This window comes from Mustela erminea, chromosome 6 (assembly GCF_009829155.1).
Source record: "Mustela erminea isolate mMusErm1 chromosome 6, mMusErm1.Pri, whole genome shotgun sequence".
Taxonomy (NCBI): Eukaryota; Metazoa; Chordata; class Mammalia; order Carnivora; family Mustelidae; genus Mustela; species Mustela erminea.
The window spans coordinates 48,511,342-48,525,069 of record NC_045619.1 but is presented as its reverse complement, the minus strand read 5'-3'; the positions used below and the strand labels follow the sequence as shown (position 1 = coordinate 48,525,069).

The window sequence follows — 13,728 nt, the reverse complement described above, 5'->3', positions numbered from 1 at the left end:
TAGTGACAAAACAAAAAATATTAACCATATGCATGCTTCCATATACCAATTAATTTTAAACTCTCACTCTTCTTTTATCTTGTCTGCCTTAGATTTTTCATGTACTTCCAACTTCTCCAGCTCTCCCATGTGAACCTGCTTGTCCTTGTCTGTTTTCTCCTCCTCGTCTTCCTCCACCTCCTCCTCCTCTCTCGGCGGTTTCTGCATGCCTTCATCGGGGTTCTCTGCATCCCACGCCAGGCGCCTTCTAACAGGTACGGTGGGAGCATCTGACACGCCCCATTTCTCTGTGGTATTTTTCTGGGGCTGCTCTTCCAAGACAGGCCTTTTTTCTTCCAGTGTTGCAGGAGGACATTTCTGCAAAGTCTTATGGCTTGTAGGATCTCTGCATAACAAAAATAGTTTCAAACTTCAGTTTGAGGTTTCTAGTTTATACTAAATTTAACAAGTCTGTCATGGTCTTTCAGTGTTCACAACAATGTTCCCCACAGATATTATCTTGCCCTGATACCAAAGAAAGAAATCTAATTAAGAGTTCATTTGACAGTATAATAAACTAAAGCTACAATTTGGATTTTCTATTACAGTACTCCAAAATGAAATGTATGTATCTCCTCTTACTCCTACCTTCACACATGCATGCCCGTACCACTGCTGACAACACTCATGAGCGTCCCCCAGACTGACATTTACACACATAAGTGAGGACTCCACATGGTCTAACTTACTCAATTATGGTTTATGCACAAACAAGTGTACTTGTGGATCAAACAAATGGATTCAAATTTTATACTTCATACTTTAGATTGATTAATCTTTTCCAGACATTTCTAAATAATGGATTTTGTGATGGATTTTTAAAATCTGATGTCATAATAAGAACTTCTGGTTCAATTTGGCTTATATGACTTTATTAATATGCTATAACAACTAAAGACTTTTATTTGCTACAAATCAACTATTTCTCTTATAAATAGTTGAATAATGTTCATTTTAAAACCCAAAAGAGCAGAGAATTGTCCCATAGAATCAAGGCCTATATGTCATATTAGCCACCGAAATCTGTTAATGAATGTTAGCTTATATTCTCTATAAGAATAGCTTATATTCTCTAAGTTGTCATTGTTGTTGCTACCTTTTCTTCTTCTTACTTTTTAACATTCTTTCCATCTATTGCATAATTATTCCTAGTCTAGCCTTAAAAGATATTATAAAAATTACATATATATAGTATCAAGTCCAGTCTTCCAGATTTACACTAAGTATTATTTACACACAGCTTTATTTTCACACAGAATACACTAAAAATAATGAAATGAAATAAGTGGCTGGCATATCTCCATTTGACCGGAAGACAGATTTTGAGTGGTAATGTCAATTTCCTGTATGATTCCATGATCTACTTAAGCTACAACATACTTTTGTGCCATCCACACAGAACAGAGCTCACCCAGCAAGATCTAGAGCTCTGATGTTGCTACTAATGGTTCCTTCTGAGCTCGTGGTGGAGGAGACATCCCAACAGCAGTTGTTGTCAGACAGAATCTGATTCAGATGGTCCCGAGAAAAATGTGTTCCTTGAACCCGTTTCCTATAAAACTCAGCCTTCTCTCGGAGTTCTTTAACCTACGCAGGAGAGTTGAGACATTGTGTATTACTGTAAGAGCTCCTTTGCAAATATCACCACATAGCTTACCAATGACAATGCACAAATGCAGCCAGAGAACAAGGAGAAAGGAAGGCAAAAAGAGACACAGACATCATCAGACTATGTGCATTTTTAAGCAGAAATTAAAACAGTCAAGCTAAAGCGCAATGCAGTTATTTTATTTCAAGGCCAGCAGGCAGGAAGAATTTGTAGCAGCTGAGAAAAATATTGACACCTACTTTGTATTTTGACTGAAATTACACAAGTACTCTATGCATTATTACAGTTTTTAAAAACTCAAAAGCAACCAACCTCTGCATACCACATGGCATTTAGAGAAGCCTAGGAGAGGAATACAGAAACACACTTAATGACAGTTAATGTCGTAGTTATTAATGGGAATCAATGAAATACCTTATTATTCTCCCTTCTAAATATATAACAAAGTTATCGATCAATATTTTAAAATTATTTTTAGTAATATTTAATTCACTGAGCAAGATATCTTAATATTACCTTGAACACCAGCCACATTCTTGCATGGCTCAAAGGCTATCAACAACAGGTAACTTAATTATTATTCCTACTTCCCCACCTCTGGAAGAGTACTGAGAGTAAGACATGCCAGAAACTCCGATTCTGGCTTTATTTCCTGGCTTCCACAACAGCTGCTACTACCATAGAAGCCCCCAGTGAGACAATCATGAGGTTTACTTCTCCAAATTCCTCAATGTTCCCTTGGCAACTGCAAAATCTCAACTTTTGAAAAATGTATTAAATAATAATTGTAATATATTCAGCAAAGTGACAATACAAAATAATGTTCTGATGAATTATAAGATAATCTGAATTCCCTAAAATGCAGATAACATCTTTTCATATGGAAAGGAGCCTTTTATAAGCTTTGAAACCCTTTCACTTTATACAGCATGCTGCCACCTGCTGGCTTCCCTAAATTCAAGTCCCACCAGATAAAAAAATTAAATTGCTTACAAATGTTTAAAATCATCTTTACTTATTCTTAAAAAACTCAATTTTTCCTATCGTAAAGATGGAATAATAACATTAAAAGGATATGCAGATACTGTCTGCTAAAATTTTCTTTCACTAACAGGCCAAAAAGCAAATAATGAAACCTGGCATTGCAAAAGCAACTAGAGAAACACATCCTCATTTTCTTAAGGAGACACTCCCGAATGCAAAGGGATGAAAGTATAACATCTGTTGGGAAGTAGCGAAAGCAAAGGGCAGCACCTGTCATGGTGGCATTAGAAACCACATAATCCCAGCAGGGTCCTACTGTTCCAATGAGCCAAACCTGAAACAATCCGAAAGGGTAATCCAACATATTTTCTTCACTGCCAAGAAAAATCCAGCCATATTCATCTGACATTTGTGTTAATTCCTACACTTTAAATTCCTAGAAGTGATTTTTCCATTTAACAGGTGGACTTGACACATAGGATTTGATTCTGCTGAACTACTAACCAGGGTGTTTTGCTGTTTTTGTTTTAAGTAGGCTCCATAAGCAATGTGGGGCTTGAACCCAGGACTTCAAGATCAAGAGCTGCATGCTCTACCAGCAGAGCCAGCCAGGTGCCGCCTCACCAGAGTGTTGTGAGTGCACAGAGGCCTCGTTATAAAGGGCCTTGATATAATCCAAATTTTATTTCTATCAAGTCCCCTCATGTTTCAAATGTTTCACAGCTGCTCCATCACTTACATGGTGAAATCTTCAAGCTTCAGCACAGCTTCCTCCTCCTCCTTTCTCAAAGCCCTTCATGCATGTCCCCATTAGTACTTACTTCATTCTACTGGATTACTTATTCTCGTCATTCTCCTCCATTAACCTCTAAACTCCACAATGTGAGGGAAAATGCAGTACATCCCAAGTGTCTTGAGTATGGACTAAGTGTTAGGCCTGAGCTGGGTAGGTGGGAGCCAGAGATAAACAAGAAAGTCCCCGCAGCACTCAATGTGCGCTGATTCCGATAGAGAAGGCAGACTGCCTCCTCTATGATAAAATTATCATCATAATACTGGATGGCCTATGCCACAACAAACAAAGGAGATATAAACTGAAGGAGTGGTTCAAAAGGGGGTCCATCAGCCCTGCACTGTATGTAAGGTAGGGTGGGGGTGGGGGAAGGAGCAACAGAAAAGGTTGTATTCCGTCCAAATGGGAGGACCTACCATCTGATGAATGAGAGGATGGGTAAATATTCCTTCTATGTGCCAGTGATCTGGTTTATTTGTCGACAGTATTTTTTTTAAAAAGGAGATATGATGAGGGCACCTGGGTGGCTCAGTGGGTAAAAGCCTCTGCCTTCAGCTCAGGTCATGATCCCGGGGTTCTGGGATCGAGTCCCGCATCAGGCTCTCTGCTCTGTGGGGAGCCTGCTTCCTCCTCTCTCTCTGCCTGCCTTTCTGCCTACTTGTGATCTCTGTCAAATAAATAAATAAAATATTAAAAAAAAAAAGGAGTTATGATGGAAATTCTGTAAAACTTTATTTAGTTCTATTTGTTACTAACATTCAAAACTCAGCAATCTTTATTAATAATCTTTGTGCTAATGTTATAGTGGTTTACAAATACCTAATTTTAGATTTCTATGATCCTAAACTAGGATGAAAAAATGGAAAGTTGATATTTCCTTAAGCAAGTTGTTCTACTAGAAAAAGAAAAAAACCAAATGGTATGAACACAGTATCAAGAACAATCCCTACAACTAACAAGCAGAGCCACAAAAAGGATATGAACTCACTTACACTCAATTAAAACAATACACACATCCTTTCCAAGTCAAGTAATGCCATCAGATTATAGGATATAAATGCTAGCAGATTCTAGAATGTTTTCATTTCTGAATTTCTTTTCCCAAAATAAGAATTTGACTAAGTTTTTTAAAATTTATATACAGAAAATTCCAATTTTAAAAAAATGATAGATTGGGGCACCTGGGTGGCTCAGTTGATTGGGCATCTGCCTTTAGCTCAGGTCGTGATCCCAGGGTGCTGGGATCAAGCCCCCATCGGGCTCCTTGTCCAGCAGGTAGCCTGCTTCTCCTTCTCCTCCCTGCTTGTGCTCTCTCACTATCTCTTTCTCTCAAATAAATGAATAAAATCTTAAAAAAAAAAACCTGAAAGATTAATAAAAAATTTTCCCCCAAAAGTCATCCCCCTCAAAATGAGTCATATTATGTCTAGCCATCCTTACAATGTCTGTTAAATTACAGCATGTCTCTCAAATGTGGAGTTTTATGTTCAAATAAAGTCCTATCTGTGGGAGCCACTTTAGGAAAACGTAGCTCAACTAATGTAGTTTGGATGATTAGAAGATCACCTAACAATCAAGAAAAAAGAAATTTAACACCAGTTCAGTTACTCTAAGGATGAGACCAAACAATCACAACTGCCAGTTATTATTAAAAACAACCCTTTAAAAAGCAATAGTGCTGGTAGCTGTATAATGGACATAACACATTAGCCCCTGGACAAATAAAACCAACCACTCTAATGTTATAGCAATAGGTACTTGAGTCTTAGGGTAAAATACCCAGGCATTACACTATAGATTCAAAAAGTTTCATATTTCAAACAACACAAAAGGAAATGAATATGACATATGTACCAGAAAACTATAATAGGACTCAAAAAGCTAATATTCTAATGATAATAAAGTCACTGATGTCCGAGTACATTTGATGAGTATAAATGCTATTCATTCATAAAACGTTAGGAGAGAGAAAATGAGGAAGTACCTTATATTTAGATATCTCATAAGCAGTCCCATAAGTAAATGTCTTCAAGTTAAAGATAAAATCTAAGATTCAAGTAAAATATAGCCCATATTAAATATCTATGACCTGGTCAACTGAAACAGCTATAACCATCAGTGATAAAATTTAGCTAAACCTTCTTATTCTTTTCTAGTTCCAATTCACTTTTTGAATTATTTTGCCCACAGAGGTTAAGGCAAACAATCGCATTAATTTAAACATTAACAACTGCCATTGGGAATGAATTTTTTTGGGAAGCCTAAAAAAGTCATGTTACCAAGATGTTTTAATAGGAAACCTTGGAAAGACAGGTCTTTAATATCAACAGAAAATTTTTCTTACATCCAGGCAGGATTAGGACTATCACCTTATCATGACTCCAGATAAAACAATCCTCTGGTCCATTAAATTTTTAGATTTGAGTCCTAATTCTGAGACGGAGAGATAATCTTTCCAAAACAAGAAGCCTCTCATGAGCTCAACCTAGTGAAGGCCCTAAATGTAACAGGCCAGTGGCTAACACCTAGTAATTGGCCACACTAGCCCTCTATGGCCATGCCCTGCACCCTGCCTCTGCCTCCAGCTTTTCCTCATTCCCCTTGAGACTGCTCAGAGCTCCTTGCCAAGGTCTGGCATGGCCATAAACTGTTCAGGAGTTTCACTGATGCAATTCCTTTTTTTTCCTCAGGCTTTCTCCCGAGGCTCTTATTTTTAACTTTATTTCACCACAGTGAATGCATGAATTTTGCCTCCAACAATAATTGGGACAGCTTCAAGACTTGGCCTTTTACTCTGCGAGTACTGCTGCTGATCCATGCTCAAGCTCTCTCTAAGGAGAGCACCAGGCGCAGCCACGGTGGAAGGAATTGAGTAACCTCCTGAAACAACACGTGGAATACAGGACTCTCACCAGGACATTGGTCTGGCAGCTGCTGAGGCCAAAAGCCAGCAGAGGAAGGTGCCAATGCCTTCCTCTGGAGGCTCATGGCATTAACTGTTAGCCATGGCTGAAAGTACAGAGCTAAATGAAAGATTTAATCCCGATCCAAATTACCTCTCTCTTCACAATGATGGGGCAGGGGGTGTTTACTAAAGTCTAAATTGTTTTGCCTTTGCTTATTCACACAGAAAACGCAGGAAACCATCAAAATGTGGTTTAAAGGATGGTAATTGCATGACAAGCAGAAACTGCACTGTTTCTGACTGTAAGAAGCTTCCCACTTCTAGGATTACCCTTTCCCTCAAACCTTTCTTTAGGATCCTCAGAATTTCTCCCATATGTCAGGGTATCCCAACACTGGAACTCAAACCTCTCTCAGCACAGGCCACACCTCCCTTATGCTTACAGCCTGTCATAGTACACACAGCCAGTGGAGGCCACTATCAGACAAACTAATCTTGAGAATGAATCTTCAGTTGAGAGACCGGAAGTCTGGATGTTATTAAGAAAGCTACAATGCTACAATTCTATAAACTGAATTGTATTAATACAATGAAATACTGGATTATAAAACACCCTTTTAACTTAAAAGACTGTAATAATAAAAATCTCTAGTTGAGAAAGGAGGGATTTGATATTAAAAAAAAAAAGGGTAAACACACTGATAAATTATATCCTAACATATAACTTTAAGTTCCTGATACTTTCAGTGCTACTATTATATCACACATCTTTAAACTGTAGTCTCTATTACTAAATGAAATTCAGTGTGAAATCAAACGAGGATCCGAGTTCAAAGAAAATGTGGCCTTACTGAGCTCATGAATACTCACCTGATCTGGTATGTTTTCCTTCACACGGGTCCAAGCCCCGGCTTTATACAAATACTGGGCTGGGCTCAGAAATTTTGCCCTATATTCAGAATTCACCTTCCTAACAGAAACGAAAATGAGAGTAAATATTTCACCATGCTGATCATCTAAATACATGATATTTTTCTTCTAAAATACGTACCCAAGTCTTTGATGTCTCCAAGGAGTAAGCTTCTTTTTAGGCTGGTTTGACTCTTTTGAGTCCATCTCTGCTTCTAATTTTAAAGGATCATCTGTTTTATTACACTAAAATGGAAATAATTTAAACATTTTATGTTTAAAATAGATTATACATTAAAGTAAAAACATAAATGTCATAAAATATGATCAGACAATCGTATTATAATTCTGTTTGTGGAAGTAAAGATAACCTAAAAGTCACAAGCAATCAACAAGCAAGTTTTGAAACTAGTATACCTGGTTGGTTTTTTGAAGTATAGCTCAGGATTTGGCTCACTTTTTAACAAAGGCTTTTATATCCTTAGCTAGGAAAAAAACCTTTTAATTAACAAATAAACATCTAAAAAAAAAAACACCTTGATGTTACTACCTACTAAACAGTGCTTTTACATTTGCCTTTGATATTCTAAATTTATATTTAATTGTGTTACAGTAATTAAGTAGGTTCCACACCCAGTGTGGAGCCCAATGCGGGCTTGAACTTGTGACCCTGAGCTCAAGAACTCAGATGTGATCAAGAGTCAGATGCTTAACAGATTGAGCCAGCTATGTGCCCCTAGTGTTACAGTAATTACATATAAGGTCCCACTGAGTAAGTTACCAACCACATTGCTTTACTGAATAACTTAACCATTTTTTTCTGCCTGATATCACAAATCCAAAAATATGTATATATGTGTGTCTACAGAAATATAGATGCCAATTTACTTTTAGTCATAGTATTTTCTATTTTTAGAATTCATAAAGTATTTATTAACTATAACATGCCAGAAGATTTGAAAATAGGACTAATGCCCCATTTACCTATAATTTACAATAATTTTAACCTGACACTGTAACTTAAATGAGATGTAGTTTCAGAGGCAGGCATTTGTACATGCTGAGGTAAATCACATAATTTAGACTAGCTGTAATTTGCCACGCTGAAGCTTTGGTTTAAAAATGCATGTATACATACTTTAACTAAATAAAGAAATAACATAAACATAACATAACATAACATAAAAAAGGGGGCACCTGGGTGGCTCAGTCCATTAAGCATCAAACTCGATCTCAGCTCAGGTCTTGACCTCAGGGTCCTAAGTTCATGCCCTAAGTTGGGCTCCACGCCCAAAAACAAATGGACAAATAAACAAAAATAAAAAGAAAATACATGTATGTATGTGTGTTTGTGTTTGATCTCCATTATTTAAAGTATATATTTCTATTTCTACTGTTACCCCTAGAGCTCATATTACTGTAAGACTAATCATTTGCTATTAGATAGCACAGACTTAACTACCGTATTGCCAAGCACTTGCCACAGTATTATATTTATTTAGTTATATCTCTGTCTCCCCCTTAGCCCAAAAGCTGTGTAGGGCTTAGGTGGTTATCGCTGTATTTTCAGTACCTACCTAGTGCCTGGCTCCCATTAAGTGCTTAATGAATATGTGACACTTAATGAACTAACAAATGAATTACTAAACTAGCTAAAACCAAAAATCTCAGGTAGTGTTTGGTAAAAAAAAACATGTAGAATCTAAAATTCCAAGTTTTTTATTTTGTTTAAAGTTAAGAGGGGGTGCCTGGGTGGCTCAGCCATTAAGTGTCTGCCTTCAGCTCAGGTCATGATCCCAGGGTCCTGGGATCAAACCCTACATTGGGCTCCCTGCTCAGCAGGAAGCCTGCTTTCCTGCTTGCACTCCCCCTGCTTGTGTTCCTCCTCTCGCTTTTTTTTTTTTTTTAATTTTTTTTTTAAAAGATTTTATTTATTTGACAGACAGAGATCACAAGTAGGCAGAGTGGCAGGCAGAGAGAGAGGAAGGGAAGCAGGCCCCCTGCTGAGCAGAGAGCCCGATGTGGAACTCGATCCCAGGACCCTGAGATCATGACCTGAGCCAAAGGCAGTGGCTTAACCCACTGAGCCACCCAGGTGCCCCTCCTCTCGCTTTCTTGATCATCTGCCAAATAAAAAATAAATATTTAAAGTTAAGAATTGATGAATACCTTCTTTTCAGGAGATACTGCTTCAAAATTTTCATTCTCTTTCAAATCATTTCTTAATTTTGGTTCTTTCACTGGAGATAAACCCTTGAAATTTCTTCTGTACTCAGTTTCATGGATGATTGAGTTACCTTTGAATTGTGGAACAAATTTGCTTTTATTGTGGAAAACCTTAAAACAAAAATTACTTTAGTTTAGTTTTTTTTGCTGATTAAATATAAAAAACTTAGTTTTTCAAATGCTTTAAGAATTTCACATATAAAGTTGAATTATATGATACCAAAAAAATTATATAACTATTTACAATTCCATTTCATATAGCTAATTAACATTCAAGGGACAACAAAAGCAAAAATAGACAAAATGGACAGCATCAAACTAAAAAACTTCTTTACAGTAAAAAACAAACAAAACTTCTTTACAGTAAAAAACAAACAGAAAACCAACAACAACAACAAAGAGGCAACCTATGGAATGGGAGAAAATAACTGCAAACACTACATCTAATAGGTCAATATTCAAAATATACAAGGAACTCAAGCAATTTGATAGCAAGAAAACCAGCTGATTTTAAAAATGAGCAAGGGAGGGGCACCTGAGTGGCTCAGTCAGTTAAGCATCTGAGTCGTGGTTTCAGCTCAGGTCATGATCTCAGGGTCCTGAGACTGAGCACAAGAGTCTGCTCAAGGATCCTCTCTCTCTCTCTCCCTCCATCCTCCCCCTCCCCTTCTCTTCTCTGAAAAAAAAAAAAAACCTTTAAAAATTTTTTAAAAAAATAAAAATGGACAAAGGACATACAGACAAATACCTCAATGAACAGAATAGAAAGCCCAAAAATAACCTTATGAGTGAATATATACTCAATTAATTTACAACAAAGGAGCCAAAAATATTCAATAGGGAAAGTATAATCACTCAATAAATGGTGTTAGGAAAACTGGACAGTCACATGCAAAAGAAGAAAACTGGACCCTGTCAACCCAAAATGGGTCAAAGATGTGAACATAAGGACTGAAACTATAAAACTCCTAGAAGAAAACATAGGCAGTAAACTCCCTGACATTGGTGTTGACAGTGATTTTTTGGTTATGAAACCAAAAGCAAAGGCAATAAAAGCAAAAATAAACAAGTGGGGCTGCATCAAACTAAAAAGCTTTTGTACAGCAAAAGCAAGTCCCAACAAAGTGAAAAGGCAATAATGGAATGGGAGAAGATATTTGCAAATCATACAAAATAATAAAAAAGAACCCTTACAACTCAGTAGAAAAGCAAAAAGCTGATTAAGAAATAGGCAGAGGAATTGAACATTTCTCCAAAGAAGACATACAGATGGCCAACAGGTATATGAAAAGTTACTCAACATCAGGGTGCTTGGGTGGCTCAGTCAGTAAGCATCTGCCTTCAGCTCAGGTAATGATCCCAGCGTCCTGGGATCGAGTCCCACATCAGGCTCCCTGCTGGGCGGGAAGTCTGCTTCTCCCTCTCCCAATCCCCCTGCTTGTATTCCCTGTCTCACTGTCTCTCTCTCTCTGTCAAATAAATAAATAAAATCTTAAATTTTAAAAAAAGGTACTCAACATCAATAATCATCAGGGAAATGTAAATCAAAACCACAATGAAGTATCACCTCACACCTGTTCGAATAGCTATTATCAAAAATACAAAAGATAACAAGTGCTGGCAAGGATGTGGATAAAAGGGAACCCTCTTACACTGTTGGTGGGAATGTAAATTAGTACAGTCATTATGAAAAACAATATGGAAGTTCCTCAAAAAATTAAAAATAGAACTACCCAACAATTCTACTTCTGGGTACATTTCTGAAGGAAATGAAATCAGTATCTCAAAGAGATATCTGCATTCCCACATTCATTGCAGCATTATTCACAATAGTCAAGATGGGGAATCAACCTAAGTGTCCACCAATAGATGAATGGATAAATAAAATGATATATACACACAATTAGAGGAATATCATTCAGCCTTAAAAAAGAAGGAAACACAGCCATTTGCAACAAAATGGATGAACCTGGAGAACATATGCTAAGTAAAATAAGCCAGGCACAGAAAGAAAAATGGAGCAGATCTCACTTATATTGGAATCTAAGTAAATGGAACTCAGACACAGAGAGTACAGTAGTGGTTACCATGGTCTAGGGGGTGGGGGAAATGGGAAGATGCATGCCGAAGAGTACAAAGCTCCAGTATGCAGATTAAGTAAGCTCTGGAGATCTAAGGTACGACACAGGGACTAAAGTTAATACTACTATATTATATACTTGAAATTTGCTAAGAGAGTAGAGCTTAAGACACACACACACACACACTCACACACACCCAAAAGGTAATTATGTGATAAATGTGTTAATTAGCATGACTGTGGTATTTTACAATGTATATGCATTTCAAAACATTACATGTATACTATAAATGTGTATGTATCACAGGTTGTCAATTATACCTCAATAAAGCTGGGGAAAAAATCCAAAGATCAACTTTTTACATTCATTACTTAATAATAGTTCCTATAATAAAAATAACAATGAATTCTGGTACACTGAAAAGAAATTTAAAAAATTAAAAATTAAAAAAATAATAATGTTTAAGCAAAAACAAAAAAAAAACCCAAAAACCCAGAACCATATCTTTTCTCCCCAAAGTTTCCCACTTCTCCCTCCCATCAGTATGGTAATAAGTAAAATAGGCATATTTTAATGATATGAACATAAACATTCACTATATAAGGCAATTCTGTTGTTAGCTCTACAGGTTTTTTTCCCTTCTTGATATGAATTTTTTTTTGTCCTCCAAAAAGAGAAGATTCTTAACATTTTTAAATGTCTGATGTGTTCATTTGTTCTGTTTCTCTCCTTTGCTTATCTTTAGCTTAATGTAAGGGGAAGAAATTAGGTAATTATTGTTTGTATTTTTATTTTTTTTAAGATTTTACTTACATACTTGTCAGAGAGAGAGAGCGCACACAAGCAGGGAGAACAGCAGGCAAAGGGAGAAGCGAGCTCCCTGCGGAGCAAGGAGTCTGATAGGGAACTCACCCCAGGACTCCAGGATCACGACCTGAACTGAAGGCAGATGCCCAACTGGCTAAGCTACCCAGGCATCCCTATGTTTTTATTTTTAAATATTTCTTTTTATTTTTAATATTTTATAATATGGTGTCTATTTTATAGTATATTACCACTGTCCACAAAGAAAGCAAAAGGAAAAGATATGGAGCACAAATAAGCTGTATTACTGCTTTACAGTGCTGACTAGTGCATCTTCGTACAGATCAAATCCAAACAGAGTATCTTTTTCCTGAGTATAACCTCAAGGACTATTCTGCCAAAAATTGTTCAGACTCCTTTACATATTAATACAAGACATCCTTTCAGAAAACAGGTGTTTGATAAAATAGAACTGAATAGCTTTAGAGGTTCCCTATCAACAAGCATTGTAAATTTCCATCACATGGCTCTTCAATCCAGACCCTGAAACTGATATGCTTTGAATTAACAAAGAGCATTTGCTTCCCCCCAAAATTATTTGAAACCTTTACTGATGAAAGCAATGAAACTACAAGTGAGGGTATCACCAGCGGTTTATTTTATACTATACTTTGAAGCCTATAAAAAGAGAATTTCTACACAATGTTTCCACTGAAATATGAAAAAGCTGTCAGTGGAGCTTTGATTTGAATCAGCTTCAGCATAAAGGTGAAATGCTCTACAAAAACTGAACAATTACAATTTTCAGGCAGTAAGTAATTTTGTAGGTACACTTAATATTCAAGAACACTTGGGAGCCCGCAAAAAAAGTACTGTTCCTATTGACTAGATTCACAAAGGGTTCAAACATCACCTCATGCTATTTTGTATGTTCCCAAAAATGTTATACAAATTTCAGTTATTTAGAAAACTGAATAACAAGTAAGCAAGCCCAAAGCCAACACAACTTATTGTCTCCCAGGTATTATTATCTTAATATTATTGCCTTGTTGAATCTACCCTCTCAGTCCCCAGGGGTATATAGATTACAAGTGAATGTTGAAATAGAAGAGAAAATGAATGTGAGGGTATATGAAGGGGTGTAACTGTTTATAAAGAAAAATGCCAAGATCATGAGGAAGAAAATTCTAAGCTATCACAGGCCTCTGCAGATATTCTAAATGAGATACTTTCTTACCAGGGCCTAGAAGTATGATTAAGAACATAAATGAGAAGGTAGTAAAACAACAGAGTATTTATTAGCAATGCTTGTCCAAAACCAAAAACTGTGTACAGGTACAATGATATCTAATATCACATTTAGTTATCATCATAGCTT

The 13,728-nt window shown here is 36.6% G+C and overlaps 1 protein-coding gene across 3 annotated transcripts in view; it reads right to left on the bottom strand.

The window, feature by feature from the left end:
* The window catches only part of MDM1 (Mdm1 nuclear protein), a 33,319-nt gene that overhangs the window by 13,299 nt on the left and 6,292 nt on the right, over nucleotides 1-13,728 (bottom strand). For 2 of the 3 annotated variants that reach the window (XM_032347089.1, XM_032347091.1), the window contains exons 5-10: nucleotides 9,409-9,576; nucleotides 7,382-7,485; nucleotides 7,201-7,300; nucleotides 1,961-1,990; nucleotides 1,451-1,626; nucleotides 68-385 (exon numbers count right to left, since the gene is read on the bottom strand). In XM_032347089.1, coding sequence (XP_032202980.1) covers nucleotides 68-385; nucleotides 1,451-1,626; nucleotides 1,961-1,990; nucleotides 7,201-7,300; nucleotides 7,382-7,485; nucleotides 9,409-9,576 — 896 coding nt within the window. The remainder of the gene's footprint in view (nucleotides 1-67; nucleotides 386-1,450; nucleotides 1,627-1,960; nucleotides 1,991-7,200; nucleotides 7,301-7,381; nucleotides 7,486-9,408; nucleotides 9,577-13,728) is intronic. The other variant, XM_032347090.1, reaches the window with a different exon arrangement.